Source organism: Neolamprologus multifasciatus, chromosome 1 (assembly GCF_963576455.1).
Source record: "Neolamprologus multifasciatus chromosome 1, fNeoMul1.2, whole genome shotgun sequence".
Taxonomy (NCBI): Eukaryota; Metazoa; Chordata; class Actinopteri; order Cichliformes; family Cichlidae; genus Neolamprologus; species Neolamprologus multifasciatus.
The window spans coordinates 24,155,862-24,174,835 of record NC_140439.1 but is presented as its reverse complement, the minus strand read 5'-3'; the positions used below and the strand labels follow the sequence as shown (position 1 = coordinate 24,174,835).

The 18,974-nt window shown below is 36.8% G+C and overlaps 1 protein-coding gene across 1 annotated transcript in view; it reads left to right on the top strand.

The window, feature by feature from the left end:
- Positions 1-18,974, top strand: part of csmd1b (CUB and Sushi multiple domains 1b) — a 437,934-nt gene that overhangs the window by 374,784 nt on the left and 44,176 nt on the right. The window contains 10 exon segments of the mRNA XM_085164942.1: positions 1,027-1,215; positions 1,488-1,544; positions 1,547-1,664; positions 7,657-7,802; positions 9,106-9,186; positions 11,885-11,998; positions 14,112-14,228; positions 14,591-14,662; positions 15,572-15,718; positions 18,765-18,953. Coding sequence (XP_085021068.1) covers positions 1,027-1,215; positions 1,488-1,544; positions 1,547-1,664; positions 7,657-7,802; positions 9,106-9,186; positions 11,885-11,998; positions 14,112-14,228; positions 14,591-14,662; positions 15,572-15,718; positions 18,765-18,953 — 1,230 coding nt within the window.

Genomic DNA, 18,974 nt, shown 5'->3' with positions numbered 1-18,974 from the left:
GTCGCTTATAAAAGCTTAAGGGAGTTCTTATTCCAGTTTTAGGTTTTGGCACGCTGACATTGCTGCACCTTTTAAGTACACTTTTGTACATAGAAAGTTTAAATGTTGCCCTGGGAATCTGTTGGAACCACATTCTTGGCTGTAGTTTCATTGCTGCGAGTAATACTCCTTCCAAGTACACATCTTTTGGCCTTCATTTTCCACAATCACCATAGTTCTTTATTACCTCCATGAATTTCTGTGGTGTCATATCTTTTCATATTCACTCATCTCATTGTTGCTCTCTTATGAGAACTCTGCGTCTATCACATCTTTCTTTCTCTTCTGTTCTATTTCTGCAATGATCTGTTAACCTTATTAGCTTTTGTTTAGCTAGGATCAGCTGTATTATTTGTTGCATGTCCTGCTTGGACTTGAGGTCTTGCACATCCTGCACATCCTGCACCTCAAATGCATGTTAAGCCATTCTTTCCTACCTTTTAAAGCCTGCTGCTACCAGCATAGACCACACCCAAGAGCATTTTGCACAATCTGCATTGTGGATGCTGTCTAGTGCAGCAGACACAATTTGTATTTACCAGGTGCTGAATGCTTGTCCTAGTGTTTTTAGGTGCTGCTTTTCTCTCTAGCCTTTTGTAACAATTGGGATTCCGATATCAAACACCTGTGCTCTCTGTCAGCGGCACATTTAATGAAGGAGCTTGACTTGCCATGACACTCACACAGAGTGAGAACTGCCCTAAATATACCTGTGGTACTGACATTTCCTCAGGCAAGTGCTAGAATCCCGTGTATACCTTTGCCTGATAACTGTGTAGGAGGAGATCACATCTATTGATGTTGCTGCATTAGCTATTACTTGTTGTCTCTGTGGGTCAGAGATTCTTTTCAGTTTACCTCAAATCCATTACCGGTAGACAGAAAATTTTAAAAATGTAAGAAACTTGGAAAAATAAATTACTTTTTTCTTCCCCAGCTTCACATATCTCTACCTACCTCACATATATCTCTTATCTCTATCTGTAGGCTACCAACTTCAAAACTGCCATGATCCATTTCCTTTTGCAAACGGTGACATCATCAACAATGATTACAGCGCTGGGCAATCTATAACTTTTCAGTGCTACCCTGGTTATGTTTTGATTGGACACACAGTGCTAACATGCCTGCATGGTATCAACCGGAAGTGGAACCACCCATTTCCACGATGTGAGGGTAAGAATAAGTCACCCTTACTAAACAAGCATTTGCAATTTCTAATGTAGACATTTAGGAAATGAAAAAAAAATTTCTTTCACCTGCATCACAAGTTGACATTGTAAACAATTAATTAGTAAGTCACTTATGTCACTTGGAACATTTACTGGATAAATTATTTGTAAAATTATCATTCTGTCACTTCTGTCGCTTCTTGTTCCAGACTATTAATTACATTTTTTAGCATTTTAGAAAAAATGAAAATTAAGTTATAATTCTGCTTTTTACAGCTCCTTGTGGCTATAATGTCACAGCTGAAAATGGGACCATCTACTCACCTCAGTACCCAATGAATATCCAAACTCCCAAGATTGCAGCTGGCTCATCACTGTTCCCCACGGACATGGAGTTTATATAAATTTTACCTTACTGCAGACAGAACCCGTCACCGATTACATTGCTGTCTGGTAAGTCTGGGTATAGTTACGGCTTAATATTCATAAAAACACACGCAGACATATACTGCACACGCAGAAATGAAGAAGTGTTATTTAATGTCTCATGCATGCAGGGATTGAATCATTGATGGGTAAGTCTTGAGTGTAGTTTCACTCTGTCTACTGTCTGCACATTAATGAGAATACACCAAAACTGTATCAACTTTTACTAAGATCATGCATTCAGTTGTCTGTGTCACACACATTCACACATTCTCCTCATATTTTGGGGCTATATATTGAATTTTATCCCCTGGTATTGATCATCTTTTATTCATTTTTACTTTTCTCTGTAACGTTAATTATACATAAATTTTATCGTATATGTTCATATGCAGAGACCATACACTATAACCTAGATAATAAAGTACATACGCACACATACACTGTGCTATGTAATGCATACGCAGACTCTTCAGCAGTAATAATAGGATTCAGTGTGGAGGTAAGTGTAATACGGGGTGTATGAGAGCAATGCATTTACAATGGGACCACTGACCAATTCAATCTAACTCAGTACCAAGGCCATACGCAGACTCAGAGAGGGCTCGGGAACTCTGGAAGTAATCATGAGATTCAGTTGGGAGTGGGAAATGTAATGAAAAGAGTGGCAGAGCTGGGTTCACCAATCTAACAAGACTCAGCTGGATCTGAAGCGCCTGGGCCAAGAGAAAATTTCACCTAATATGCATTAATTTTCCTGAATAACAACAGTAGATTTAAACAGTAGTTTTATGAGGAAGACAATTAAGATCCAGCAGATTTTGGTTTTAGCTATACTTGGTGCTTAGGTGAGGTCAGGCTTTACATTTCAGGCTCTAGAGTCAAGCTCTAGGGAGCAAGCATCAGAAATGTAGGCGGTGGGAAAGTAATACATTTACAGTGGGTGACTACTCGCTTTCAATCTCGCCAGCTAAAAGAACCATGGATTCTGCTATGGAGAGGCGTTATGTTGAATTATTTTGCAGTTGCAAATTGATTTCAGTGATTTATGTGTTTTTGGCACATTTCACAGGGAACAAAATCATAAAATCACATTCATAGATTGTAGGGAACGAAAAGAACTCGGTTATGTGAGATTAGTTCACACATAATAGCTCAATGTAGCTATATCTCAAACACATGAATATATTTGGAAGTGACCTGGGGCTGACACTGAGGAGCACAGTGCTTTTCTCATACCCAGTGGGATGCTATCTACCTTCCAGGGTCTTAGACAGCTTAAGAGCACCTAATCCAAAGGTCTACTGCATTATATGCATGTAAATAGAGTCTACTGGCATTAATACTTATCACTTCAAACATCCTCTTATAAAAATGTTTCTTCCTTAATATTCTTTTTGACTTTTCGACTTACCCAGACAAAAACGAATATGCTTTTCATGTGGAAAATTGAAGCGATTTAACAGGAACAGTGGGTTTTACAGTGAATTACCAGACTACATTAAATTTACTATATGAACTCAGGCCTGCTGAATTTTTTTCTTTAATGATGGAGTTTGTATTTGAAATACTTTTAATTATATCCATCACCGGTGAACTGTTAATAAAACAGGATAACTGACGTTATCTAATTGAACTCATAAGAGCATAAGATCGCAGCCACAGGTTTTATAATGATTTGGGACTATTTGGATGCTCTAATTCAGTCGGACAGAAAGTGGAATAAGACACTGTTTGTGCTGCTGGGTTAATAAGAAATTGACTGGAAAAATAGTTTAAATTTAATATGAAAGTTGCAAAGGTTAATTTTGGAAGTTCAGTCTAAAAACGGGTCATGCTAAATATGAAAAAGCAAACTTGCTCTCAGTTTAAAATAAATTACTGTACTGAAAATGAAAGGGCTTTCAAAAAATGTCCTTTTTTACGTAGTAAATAGTATAGTATAAATGCTAATGAAATGGCCAAAATTGGACTTGGGAGTGGTGCATTCACAGAACGTTTCTTTGATTCAGACTGAGCAACTAAATTGCTGCCATTAGTAGAAGCTCACAATCACCAGTTGCATTCATAGTTAAGTCAGAGATCTACCTGTTACGCACAACAAACCCCAGAATGCACTTGCACTGATGTGATCGTTAATTACTACTGGCTGCTCTTTGTGGTCACGCTGATTTCCTTTTCCCCTGTTTTGGCCTGTCATTACTCAAACTTGTTACAAATGTCTTTTGAATGCTCTTTATCTTGGTGTGTTTGCATCATATCGCAGTGATCCGTGTTTGCTGGTTTCTGTCCTGTACACCCCTGGGGTTTATGTGACAGCAGCTGCATCCAGATGTCAGGGACTAAAGCCAAACAGCCTCTGTGGTCTTCCACTTGTTGTGTTTGGCTGTTTGCCAAATACCACTGCTAACAGTGGGCATCAGATCTAACATCAGAGTAACACAGTACAGTAGTTAATGGTGCTGGACACTCAATAAAAAAAGCAGTATTTCTTTAAATACTTTAAAAAAAATAATACTGGCAATATTTTATGCATTTTAGATGCTCTGTGGTGGATGAGAATGAAATTAAGAATAATGTTGGTAAATAATTCAGATTTTATTCTCAGCTCAGAATAATAATTATACATTATCAGCATTCAAACAATATCAATGCAATATTTTGATATGGTCGGGGGGGAAAGTGGATTCTGAAATGTTATAACGTCTGAAATGTTATAAACTGAAATGATATCTAGAAAGATTAAGATAATAACCTGGCTTCAGAATGTAATCATCATTTTGCACCTGGAATCTTCAGATATCCTAAACTGTAAAATGCCCTCACCACAAAACGGCTCCTTTCCAAACTGCCCTTTGATTGAAAGTATTCTGAAGATCAGGGTGTGGCTGCTGGGCTGGAGTCAGCATGCAACATCTGCTTTAACATCAGTCTGGATTCTTGGCCTAGCTTTGCATTAGCATGTTGTCTGTGCACACGCTTGCAAAGAGCAGACGTTCTGTTAGAAGGACGTTTCAGTCCTGGATGCACATTCCACTTTACAACAAAAAAAACTTTTGAGGTTTTTCTGTTTTCTTTTCTATCTGCCTGGCGTGCAGATAACTGAGGAACCATTGTAACGCAAGTGTCGACATGATTGTAACTGTAATGTAATTACAGAATTTAGTATGGTAACATCTTACAGTACTTACTACATTACTGAAAAATGTAATGAGATTACAGTAACGCATTACATGCAACAAATCTCGGTTGACGAAATGATGGGAAAGGGAGGTCAACAGGAGGTCAGAAGCAGAGATGAGTAGTCAGGCTTCTAGCCTCTGTTTCTGCCTGTTCATGTTTCTAAAGTAAAATCACTGTGGAGATCGCTTTGAAGTTGTTTTGAAGTTTGGGCTGTTTTTCACTTTTGCTTTGTGTTTTCTGCTTTCCTTTCTTACCTAAAAGTAAGATCGTGTATGTGTCCATATTAGGGAAGGGATTTGTGCTGTTGTGTAGGAGTGTGGCCTATAGGTTTATATTGCTGGTAATTATGTGGCAAGGCCATTTTACGGTACTTAAGCAATTAAGTAATATACTGTATTACTTTTAAGTTATGAGTAATGTGTAATGAATTACCTTTTTTGAGTAAAAACCCCAACATCAATCGAAAATGAGTTATTTATTATTTATTTTGAAATTATGCTGAAATAGCTATAATATGATTATGCACAAATATTACATCACCTCCCTCTTCTGTTCATCATCATGTGTAAAATTCTTCCCGTGTATTATTATGCTTCGTGTGCCTTTGAAGACAGAAGTATGGTTTGTAAAAAACATAACCATGAAAAAATGAAGCTTTGATGGTTTGAATATCCACAAGTGCTTCATCTACCCACATCTAATCATCATGCACAATGACAAATGTCTAATGTCTTCTGGAGCCACATGCCTTTATTCAGTGTAATCAAGCCACATTACAATTAATTAGTCGAGCTGTTTGTTTCTCCTTTTTTCCCCACCTCAAATTGATAGAAGACATATTTGGCTGCAGATTGTAACTAGGTTGATATTTTTGGAACAGTAACTGGCTACTCTCTAAATGAAGCCAAACAAAAACAGAGTAATAGCCACCGTACTCTCATTAGCCAAACTGGTCCTGGCACTGGTCCTGGCTCCATATTTATTTCTTACTAATATGATGCAGAGGTGCAGAATGATGGATGAGTGATGATTGATGGAGGGGTGCAGTGATTAACACTGTCACCTCGCAGTAAGAAAGCCCTTGGGATAGAATCCCTGTGCTTGCTTGCCTTCCACAGTCCAAAGGCATGCATGTGTTTGAATCTGAACATGCGTGGCTGTCTGTCTTTCTGTGTTAGCCCTGCAATGGACGGGTGGCCTGTGCTGTCCAAGGTGTACCCTACCTTTCCCCCAGACAGCTGGGGTAGGCTCCAGCCCAGCTCCAGTGACTCCAAATCTGATGTGCCATTTGGATTTGTTAGGTGCTAAATCATGTCAGCCCCTGTCACTCTAATTACATATCTTTTCAATGCCATCCTTTTTTCGGCTGCACTGTAATTTTGTCAGTCACATGTATTACAAAGTGCACAGCAGATGAACCATGCAAACTCTTAATAAATCTGATTTATTGTATTTTTTAACCTTCATTTCCAAAAGCAATGCTTACCTAGAATATGAGGCAGAGCTTCTCATTCTTTGTTCCCGACCATGTTGTTACACCAAGTGGGGTTTTTGGTTTTCTTCACAGGAGAAGTCTTGTTGGTTTTCTCAGTATTTGACTTTGCATTACTAGTTTTATTAAATTACTTTTATAGATGTATAGTTTTCTTTTAATTCACCGAATTAAATGTCACTAGCAAAACTTTTTTCTCTACAGTTTCAGACTTTTGCCCTTTTCAATTATAAATTATAAATAGAGCTCTGAAATACATCCACGTGTTAATAAATAGGAGAGAAAATGTCTTTTGGGCTAAGAAAGGTATTGCTATTGGGTTTGTGTGTTTTTCAGTGAGTAAAAATAGAGTCTAGAATTTCTAACAGTTTTAATTCAAATGACCCATATAGCACATTTTGATCTTCCAAATGAGCTCCAACACCTTCAGAAGACCTTGAATTATTGAGGAGCCAAGAGATCCCAGGCACTCTTCATGAATTAAAATTTTAAAACCCTTGTTTAATCCAATGGCATGTTCATTAAAAACCTAAAACTGGGCATTTAGGAGTGTTAGAAAATGTAACCTTTCAACAACATTCAATATTTAATGAGTGAAGTTAAGCCTTTAATCTGTGGGTTTTGTTCAACGAACTTGTTTGAAATGGGCGATAAAAACAAAGAAAAGAAGAAAAAAATATTCTTGCAGCCACTTTAGTAGACTAATGTGGACATTCCGGACACATATGTTTTATGTTATTACCAAATTCTGTTTTTTGTTTCATTTGTTTAAATGCAGTCAGCAGAAGGAAATCACTCTACAACGAGCAATTCATAACAGTTTGAAAGTAATTTTAAGTCCTTGCCCTTCTTTGGAGATGCAGCAGAAACATGTACTCAGTGTTGACATATTACACATTTTTTTTATATTGGCTGGATGTAGCCCTTTAAAAAGTTCATCACTAAAATGTATTTTCTTCAATGGGAATCAGCAAATGTACTTTTGTAGGTAATCCTACATTTACAAAAATATATATTGAGATGAGGTGTGGATCAATTTTTGCAGACATGTCAGTGCTCTAGCAGCCAAATACAAAACAAACAACTAAACTACCTACTACTACTAATCATCTAAAAATGTGATTTTGTAACAACAAATTTTGAATTTTGAATAGAATATGAACTTCACATGCGCTATATTAAGAATCATTAATACAAGGAGTGAAACAAATTCACCATAGTTCAAACTGTGTTACCTTTCAGCATGTGCAATGTGACACTTGGTTCCTCTTCTTGCCAGTCAATAGTTTTTAATGTATCCATGTCTTGAGCTTTCCCATCAACTGTTGCTCTCTTTCTATTTAGGGATGGCCCAGATACGTCCAGTCCTCAGCTGGGAGTTTTCAGTGGTAACACCGCACTAGAGACAGCCTACAGTACTAGCCCGAAGGTCCTGATTCGCTTTCATTCAGACTTTTCAACTGGAGGCTTCTTCATTCTGAACTTCCATGGTAATTTAAAGCAAATGGCTTATTTCTACATGTTATCTACATTTTGTTGTAGTCTTAGAATTAACAGTGAATAGCTTCATAACATTAAGTCATAGGCCTTTCAAGATTAAACAAGTACCGAGCCATCTTTATTTGACTCTTTTTCATTAGTTTCTATTACTTCTTACTATTATTATTATTATTATTATTATTTTTAAATAGTGTTAGTTTACTATCTCATGTTATGTTTTACTTCAACAAAGGCATAACTGTGGGTTCTTCTTTTCCTCCAACAGTTCAAAGATATGCATGTTAGGCAATGGGTGATTCTAAATTGACTGTAGGTATGCATATGAGCATAAATGGTTTTCTGTCAGTTTGCTAGCCATGATTAATGAGTGACCTGTGCATGGTGAACCCTGCCTCTCAGCCATTATCTGATGGAATAGTCCACTTTGACCCTAGTTGGAATAGTAGATTAAAAAATTGATAGACATATGGAAGACATTTGAAACCCTAGTTTCATTTTGGTGAAATGTGACCAGCCTCTGAGCAACAAAGTACACTTATTTTAAAGTCAAATACCCTATAACTAAATCTAAGAGTTTGTTCTGAGGAAAAAATATATTCATACACTATCTTATTCATACACTATCTTATTCATACACTATCTTTATTTTGTCAAGGGAGTTTATAAAAACAAGTCCTATCCAGGCAGTTATAAGGGCAGTTATTTTATAGCATTACAGGTAATTTGACTGTAAAATAAGTTGTGGCTCATGGTACTTTACTTAACCCAAATTAAAGCTGAACATCTGCAAGTCATTGACATCTTGATTGTTCAATGTAAAATCCACAGTGGTAGAGTACAAAGGCAAAAGTAAAAAAAAAATGATCCAAATATGTTTTGAGTCTTCTGGAGCTCTGGATTATGAAGATTTGAGAGTCGGGCTAATCGCTTATATTTCTTTTCGCCATATGCTCTATTTCAGGGTTTTTAAGAAAGTGATCTAGATATGCATCCAAATTAGAATTCCCTTACATGGAGCTTTAATGCTCTGCCAAGCTTTTTGAAATTGAGCTTGGTAATCTTGCTGACAGAAACTAAACATATACTGGTAAATTATAAGGTTTTCTTACCTATTACCTTTTATAGGCAAGGTCTAATTTTTAGACAGGGGTGCAAGTGTAAGGAGAAGTCCTGCAGTGATCTGCAGTAAGAGAAAAATAACATGATTTTCGTAATATTGCACCAGGTAAATTTGTTTAAGACAACTTCTCAATAGTGAGTACGTTAACCCCCTTTTTCATCTCTTCTCTTTAGCATACCGTCTTAAGAAATGCCCTCCTCCCCCTGTTGTGGAGAATGCAGAGATGATCTATGAAGATGAGGACTTCCAAATAGGTAATAGACATGATTAATAATCATTGGTTTTGATACGGGGAAAAAATGTTGGCTAAAAGTTGCAAAAAACACAACAACTATAACAGAATAACCTGCAAAACTCTTTTATTGATAACTAGTCCGCTGAACCTGCATTCATGCATGACAAATTTGCTTAATTTAGCAAGATTTTTTTAATTATATCGTTTGTTACATTCTTCAGCATTAAAAAGGATCATCAGCCTTATCTAATGTGGTACATCATAAGATCAAAATGAAAAACTACCTGATCAGGCTTGTAGTAGGTCATTATTCTGCTGATTGATTACTTCATTAATCTGCCACATTACTTTGCAAATGCATTATCTAAATATAGCAGGCCCATGCTTGTCTGTCACGGTATTTTTTTCTTTTGCTTTATTAGTGGTACAGAGGCACTTGTTCATAAAATCCATTCAGTGTACCTCTATGTATTGGTGTCTTAGAAGCAAATATTATAAAAATAATAGTGACACATTTGCAAAGAAAATTATTTTGTACATAATATTTTAAAGCTGTTGCAATTGCCATGTAGTGTATTAGAAATAAGGTCTCACTGGATACCCCCTGGTTCAAAGGACTTCTTGTGGGATGCTTGCCATAACTGTTCAATAGGGTTGAGGTCAGGGGAATGTGAAACAAAGTTTATCTGAGCCAGCAATCCTTCAGATCCATCGTGGTGTAGTATGAGTCGATCTCCGCAAAGATGCAAACCAGAGGGTGTAGCATATCTTTGAAGAGTGGAGTCCGACTTCTCCTTGGTCACGAGTTGTCAATGCCAGTTCCAGAGCAGGCAAAGCACCTGCAGACTTGAATATTCCCACCACACAAATGTCATGTAAAATGTAGAATACCTCACACATAAAGCCTTGTTGGACGTGGGCAAGAATCTGCCCTCATGCTTAGACAAAACGACTAGCCAGTGTATATGTTCTTTGCTGACTGGACATTTATCTGCACTGAAATGGCATTTCTGTCAGGTAACAAAAGGAGGTCACTTTTTTAGGCAAACACCTGGTCATGGTTTGGATAAAGCTATTTACAAAGGCCTCTTGATTTTATATGCAATTTTCCAGGCCTTTGTAAATAAACAAACTTTTTTCCTCCATGTTTCATAGAAATGATAGTGTTTTAGGTGGGACCCTGTTATATGTACTACTATCAATCTTTTCATAAACATGCATTTTGGTATAAATGATTGCTTGTCAAGTTTTTTCTTTTCTCTCAGCCTTGTTTTGTGTGTGTGTGATTTGTGAAAAGCAGCTTGCTCATGGTGACCTTTTAGATCAACAGGGCTGTAATTTTAAAAAAGAAAAGAAAAAAGAAAAAAAATCACACATTTCATAAAAGCCAGCCAGATCAATGTACCTTGCCAGTGGCAAATAGAACCCAGTCTCTTTTTGCAAAATATGAAACAATTTTTTTTTGTACAGAAAACCCAGATTTTCACATCCCAGCTTTTATGAATGTAGAAAAGTTTCTTTATTTTTGAATGATCTGTTGAGTTTTTTAACCTTTTAATAATTCACTGGTAGCATATTATTTTATTTGAAGGATGATGAAGACATTTACTTTATTTTTTATCAGCTTTTATTTTCAGATTGAAAGTTGTAGGTAAATGCAGTAGTCCTAAAAGGATGCAGACAAACGCAACAGTGATAATAGTCATACTTCATACCTCCCTCGTATAGAGCAACATGAAAAAAGTGCCAAACCTGAGCCCACCACAAGTGAAGCCAATTTGGGCTTGTTTGGCGTAATTATATGCACAAATATTAAACCTCTCAGACTGTTTGACTGCAGGTGAATTTTACATGCACAAAACCTGCCAGAGTGAATTTCCTTAGAGAGAGCACTAGCTTTGTTATTGATGTGCTACCAAATTCCAGAATTGTTGAACATTCTCAAGAAAATAATGTGCTTGTTTATTCTGTTTTAAATTGGTCTTATGCTGTGAGGCACTATACGTCTCCTGGAAGTGCGAAGCATGCATTACATCACCCGGTAGATTTACAACACTTTAAGATGGAAAATCTTTCTTGTTTTTCTTTGGAAGGCATAAGAAGCAACATTAATCTGGTGCTCGCTTCTTAAAAAATACAAATCATAAAATGTCAGAGTTTTTTCCCAAAGTTCATAAAGATAGACTCTTTCAAGCCTTAATGTATTACACTCCATTTAGAGGGCTGTTGATTGTGAAAATTGTTGTTCCTTCTCTCTTCACTCCTTATTTTCTGTAAAGCGATCCTCTCCTCTTGAAATCCAGTGAAACGGGAGGGCATAAAATCTGCACTCTTCATTTGATGCAAATATGTACTAATTTCAGGAAAAGGCGATTTTCGACTAGTCTTCCAACATTAGTCATTTTAGTAATAACAAAATAGGAAGCTCTTCTTTGAAGAGATGTACAAGGAGATACATGGCAATTAATTTAAAGATTTGTAGAAAGTCAGTGTGTCATCTGTACTGGTAGTCGATTGCGTCTGTTTAGAGTATTTAATATAGTCTTTTATGTACTTATTATTATCCTTTAGATTGGGGTTACAAATAATGTCATTTCTTAAAAACAGTTGAAATTTTATGGTCAAAGTTTTCTTTTCTTTGCCTGCCTCGTGTAATAAATTAACAGAATTTATAATTATATATATGTATGTTATATAATATAATTTTCCAATTTTAGGTGATATTGTGAAGTATCGCTGTTTACCTGGATACACGCTGCTTGGAAAGGCAGAGCTTATGTGTAAACTCAACTCTCATTTGCTCTTTGAAACCCCGCCCCCAACATGTCAAGGTAAGGCATATTTAACAGAAATGATCTATCCTAATATGTTATTATCCTCAGTGTATAGCTGGTTTCACTTAGGTTAGCATGTATATGGTAAACAGAATATACGTTTTTAAAATGGTTGGTAGTTCTTCGCTTTCTGCACATTTTAGGAACTGTCAAAAACAAAGCAAACCAGACGTTATTGTTGTTGGGTTTTTTTGCCTATGGAAGAGAATTTACTATGCACTGACAAGGGACAGATTAAAATAAGAAGTCAAAATCAATACAGCAAAAGCTGAGATATCCTGGCATGTAATTCACCACAAGCTCCAGAATCGACAGATCCTGGCTTTCCATTATTCAACTTCAACTGTCTTTTTGCAAGATCATTTCTGCCTAGTCAACACCCGTGTAACGTTGGACCCAAGAAACATACGCTGGGGCGAATATGTTGACAGCAGAACTTTTATTTAATACTGTGGTTTCTTGACTGGGACACAGACACTTCCGCTCTCTCTCTGCTGTCACGTCCGCTCTCCCGCCGACTGTCACTGCCAACATATAAAGAGACACAATCACTGTCAGATCCCAGCACACCTGTTCACCCCGCCTCTGCGCCGCCCCGGGAGCTCACTGTGTCACCCCTCCTCTGCAGCTGGCCAGAGACCACACCCACGCCACAACCCACATTTTCTAGGCTCCCAATTTTGTTGACAAATTTCTATCCACAGCCACAGGATGTATCCTGCAGCTGCTCTAAGTGGTACCCCATGTGAATACTAAACCTATATTGATGTTTAAAAACAGTTGTGGCTTCCTTTATTTTGTAGTCTTGAAAATGAGTCATGGTTTTGAAAATGAGTCCTATTTAAGTGTAAAATTAATTGCTGCTTATATTTCTCCCACTATTTTATGTACTAGTACTACTACTACTACTGCTAGCAGTAGCAGAAATATTAACCACTGGCATTGTATAAGTATGTTAACAATCAGAATGAGCAACTTAGTATCTCTTGCTATCTCTATGCTTCTATAATATATCTCTTCCATAAAAGACATGTTGCTTCTCCAGTCACATCTCCAAAACTTTAATTATTGTTGTGTAATTATTACACTTGGAGTCAAAACATATAACCCAGCTGCATAAAAGAAGCTCAGCATCATTCTCAGAGAGTTGTCATGTTTCATGTAGGTTAATGCAGGAAATCACTAATTGAAACACAGTCTCACAGTAATAAAACTTCAAAAAATCAAACTGATATGAAGCATTGTGGCAAAGTTACTTAAATTTTAAGTATTCAAATGTTAATGGTTAGGCTGTAGTTGAACCACACTGACGCTAATGCTGTCAGTCTCTCTAGAAGAGTCTTAGGATTGTGCATTGAAACTGAAAATTAGCTAAAAAGTATGTAGCGGCTTTTTATTTTAGCCAGTTTCTCATATATTCCAACAATGGGCATAATAATTCCGTAACACAGTAGTTCATTGTTGCAAAGAAATGGCATGTTTGGTTTTGTGAGTAAAGATTCCTCAAAAAAATGTTACATGTTCAGTTCTGCTAAGACAACTGGTAATTCTATGAGACACACAAAAAAATATTGATTTTTATTATTTGAGAAAATGAGTTTCTTTCCTTCTATAGCCGAGTGTTAAAGAAACACATGGCTTTCTCCATCAAGTGAAACTCCTTTTCCTCTATATAAAAAAAGAAAAGAAAGCAGTATTCTTATAACAGGAATTCTAATAAAAATCTCTCTTAGAGGATCTGGCGCTCCTTTTGTGTTTAATCCTGTTAAGGAAACAACCAACATACAGAAAAATTGAAAGAGTTCTGCAGTTATTGTTCTCAAGACTAATAAATGGGCCATTTTTAAAGGATGAATCAGTGGGCATGCGGCCGTTAGGTTTCACATATGCTGACATTTTAAACTGTTACGTGACTACCACGCATCTAAAGCAAGTCTAAAACATTTTTCACTACAGATTAGTTGCATACTACATGCATTTCCACTTTTTTGTGTATGTTAAAAAGCATAGGGCTTCCATTAAGGAAACCCAGAATCAAGGCTGTATTTATTATTCTTAATTCTTTTTACATTTTTGATTGCTTTAACTGGCTTTTTGGTAACCCCTTCAGCCCAGTGCCCAGCCAATGAGGAACGGTTTTCATCCTCGGGTGTGATACTGAGCCCTGGGTTTCCTAGCAATTATCCAAACAGCCAGACATGCTCCTGGTTGCTGCGCATGATTCCAGGTACAGTGTGTATCCTATCTATCTGTCTGTCTATCTATTTATCTATGGGGTTACACATGTGCGTTGGAATAATCTTGTGACTGAAGAATACTTACCATCTGCATTTAGATGCAACCAAAGAGACTGATCTCTTTACAGCAAGGACAAAATTTGAAATTTAACACACAGCTTGAGTGAAATGTTACTCAAGCTGTGTGTTATTTACTTAACCTTAACCTGCTTTATTCTTGAACCTGATAGACCTCTGAGTCTGCATTTGGTCTTTCAGCCTAAATATGCATGTGTGTGTGCATTTGCTATACGCTATGTGTTGCATGTTACAGTACATTTGCACTTGGCAGTAAATGATTCCCCCCCCTCAGGTTACACCATCAATATCTATGTCGAGATGTTCCACAGCGAGAAGCAGTTTGATGAACTGGAGATTTTTGATGGTAAACAATCCTTCCCAACATTTGTTACATCTGCACACGCACGCATACTCAGATCCAGCTTTAATTTATGTTTTCTTGTTCAAAATACCAACAGTTCAGTTAACAAGATACATAATACTTAATTCTCATTTGGGGTGTTAGGAATTTACCCCACAGGACTTCCAAGTAGGTTATGGAGCAGGAAATTTGTGTACAGGGTAGATAATGTGTTCTGTGTATAATTTTGTGGCTTTTTTGTGCAGTGTACATTAAGAACTTTATGAAGCTATATTAGAATAATTTGACTAGCGACAGCTAAAAATGTTAATTTGTATACCAATAAACGTTATATCAAGCTACCCAAACACATTTTTAAATGCATATTTTACTGGAATTTCTAAGTAGGGTGAACACATTTGCACGCAAGTTCTCTCTCTCTCTATTAATCTTGCGTGGTCCAAACAAATGTAAGCTCCCTGTGATATTTCTGAGATTAATGACATCACAGAGGAAGCATCAGTGACCGGGTTGTTTTCTAATCTATTGAAGCATTACTGAATAGTAGACTATTTGGAGAATGCTGTTCAGCTACTATAGTATTTAAAAGCATCTTTTATAAACAAAATCAAACGCAGACACTGTTCAAGTAATCTGGAGGTAGCAAGTCACTTCTTGAACTTGGCAATTGTGTGTACCTCACATCTAAGAAATTTCCTTGCCGCTTCACTTTAGGCTATTTTTCATCTGGAGATATGCATGGAGACTCATATCTAAGAAGTTTAACTTTATCAAAATTTTCCTACTATCATCGCTACGTTTCTTTGCAACAGATACTTAAATGACAAAATAGCATATTGTCTAAACAGGCACGTCTATAAAAATCAATCACTTGTTGTACATGGCTCTGAACTAAATTACTTGTTTCATTAGGATCTTCCGGACAAAGCCCACTGCTTGTTGCGCTAAGTGGTAACCATTCCTCTCAACTGAACTTCACATCAAAGACAAACCAACTCTATCTACGATGGTCCACTGACCACGCAACCAACAAGAGAGGATTCAAGATACGGTACTCAGGTACATCTGGTATCTTCTGAATTATTGATATTATTATTTGATTGAAATAGAATATCCTTGTGCGTTAGATGTATGCCCATTTTCCAGTGTGAGTTTTCTGGAAGGGGCTGCCCTCTTATTCTGCTTTTAAACACAATACCTAGAAGTATGTGCGACCCCCTGTGTTAAAACTGTTTTTGACTACTAAATTAGCTGCTCTGTTCTCCTTTAGTGAATAACCATCCCTAATGCTTTTCTTAATAATGAAAGTAATTCATCAAGGTTGTAGGTGGGTGAGCAATGATTATTTAGAAAACATTATTTTTGAATGATTAATGCTACTTATGAGCAAAAGAGAATTAGTAACTCTAATTTGTTAATTTGTCAGATTGAGCGAATTAAATCTATCGTGGCTTGCCAACACTGTGAGGTTGTGTTGGCTTTTTTAGATTTGGGTTGTAAGCTAGTACACCACTTCTGAACACCACAAGAATTCGTTTAAAGACAATCCCCCAATCTTAGTCATAGAAAAAATAATTTATAGTGACACTAATCCTATTTGGGTTTAGAAGGAGTAAGTCACAAGGCCTGTTTCCTGGCTCTGTGTACTGAAGGGAAAAAATAAATAAATGTGATATATTTTAGTCTTTGGGTTATATCTGCAAAACAGCCTTAAGTAACAGAATTGTCTTTCCCCGTGGTGTCTTATTGCATCGACAACAGCATCTCTAAAGAAAACAAAAAAATGATGGGTGGGATTTTTCACTTACTATACATTATTAATGATCTGGAGCTTTAAATTGAAACTGAACATATCTATAGTACAGTTTGTATCATAAATATATATGTTTAGAAATGTGTTCTTCTTTGACATGCTGGCATGCTTATGGCTAGGGGGCAGGAAATGTATTATACCTGTGAGGATCCTCAGAAGTATATACTATAAATGTGTGTTGGCAGATGGAGTAAGCTGTAATAATCACTGTTACGCTTTTTTCTTATTATTCTTTGTGGACCCAGTGTATTGTTTGGCTGTGAAATTAACCCTGCATCATTTTTATTAATTGTATGGCATCTATTTATCACCGGACCATCCTGAAAGCTGGGATAGCCTCATCACTTTTATATATATTTAACAGTTTCACTTGTTAAGATTCACTTGGAAATTCTTGACCCATCTTTCTCTCTCGCTCTCTCTCTATTTTGTTGTTTTTGCCTTAATGCATAAAGGGAGCATTATGTTCAGGCTGTAAACAAGTATGGTAGTTAGTAAATTTTAAAGAAGTTGTCAGCAGTGGTAGTAGGATAAATAATATATGTCTCAGCATGTCTTCACAGCACATGTGAGAGCAGAGCCATTCCAATTTTTCAAATAAACAATTAAGGTGATGTATTCATCAGCTAAAACTACTACAAATGGAGCTAAAGTCACAATATACAATGCAGTTAATGTTAGAGGAATGGTATAAACACTAGAGTAAAACACAATAACAACATCAAGGTGGAAGCAGTTAAAATAAGTCTAAATGAAAGCTCTGGAAAATTCGACAGACAAATGGAATTATTGTAGACACATAAGAAGGCGTAAGAATAGATTTCAGTGTTGATATAGACCAAGACCAAGTCAAGGAGTCTCTGCTCTGTACTTGGACAAGAGCAGCCTTCGTCAGAATGGTTTAAAAAATTGTAGTTATGAGTAAACTCATGGAGCTGGATACAATAAGCAGGGATGATTGCTGGACTTCTCAGAAGGACTTGGCATTTAGATAAACCCACTTGTCAAGACAGTAAGGTTATTGGTGTTAGTTGGCCTAATAATAGGCAGTTAAAGGTTTGGTGAAGCTACGGAATATCAGCTCTTTGCTTGGGCAAGAGTTGGATTTAAAGTCAGCTTGTAGATACATTAGGGTAAAAGATGGGGTCACCTGTTAGAAAGCTCTGTTTTAATGGCAGAGTATAACAGAGAACAACAAAAAAAGATAGTGACCACAAAGCCTCAATGTTATTGGGCTTTCATGGGAATATCTGCTCAACCTTTGGTAGCATTCTGTGTTTACTGGCATCTCATTAGCTGATGATTATTTGGTAAAATAGATAATAGCAGAACTGACACTTTGTAGATAGATTTTTGTCTCTCCGTGGTTCATGACCCTGTGTTTGAAGATAAAAACTCTTCCTCTACTGACTATGCTGGTTATTACTGCTTACTTATATATGCGCAATTCAAACATATTGTCTGATAGGAACTATGATAGAAAAAAGGAAAGGAAAATCATATGAAGTACCCTTTAAATTTTCCTGTGACTAAAACCTCCAGAGATCTTCAGTAATAAACAACAACTGATGCTCTGATGTGCTGGTCTTGAGATAAAATATTATCCGAATGGAGCCTGTGTCCCTTTATTGAAATTATACACACTGAGATATAAAGGAGGACCCTAAATGAATAATGATTATGTTACAGAGAAATGCTATGATAGGACCATAGCTATGATAAGATCTGAAATGGTGAATAAAAGGGAACAGATGACATATGACACTTCTAGGAAAGAAAGATTTACAGACTCTGTTGTCCTGATCAGAGTGGGAATGTCATTCCACTAATGTGAAGCCAAGAGGGAGGAGAGCCAAGATCAGGTGAAACAGTGACCACATCAGACAGAGAAGTGAGAGCCAAGCAGCCCTTGAGTGCCGTGTTCTAGCTACTGTTTAGAGTGTTATTCATGCTCTACCACACTTGCACTCTGCTCTAAGATGACAAAACACTGCACTACTTGGAAAAATTCAGAATAAGTGCAATATCTTCTTCTAGTTTATGATTATTCTGTTTGCTTTGGGATTATGCTCACTAAGTTCACTAATAGATGGCATTTACTTTTTGTTTTCTTCAGATTGCCTGGAGTGTTACAATTAATGTCACCAAGTTTTCAGACTCTCTTAAACTCTTAAAATGTCACTCCAGTTCGTTATTTTTAGCCTAGGAAAATAAATTATTTGTACAATTTGACTTTAAGCTATCCGCTGAGAACACTTTTTTTATTGTCTCTCTTTGTTTCTCTGCCTCCAGCTGCTTACTGTAGCATTAATGATCCTCCACTGAATGGCGGTGTGGTCAACCGAACCAAACTTCGCCCAGGTAGCAGACTTCAGTACTTTTGTAATCGTGGTCACAGGCTGGTGGGCTCAAGCAATGCCACCTGCAAGCTCGACTCCAATGGGCTTTTCCAGTGGGATACCCCACCGCCTTTTTGTCAAGGTAAAATTTTAAACCAATTAT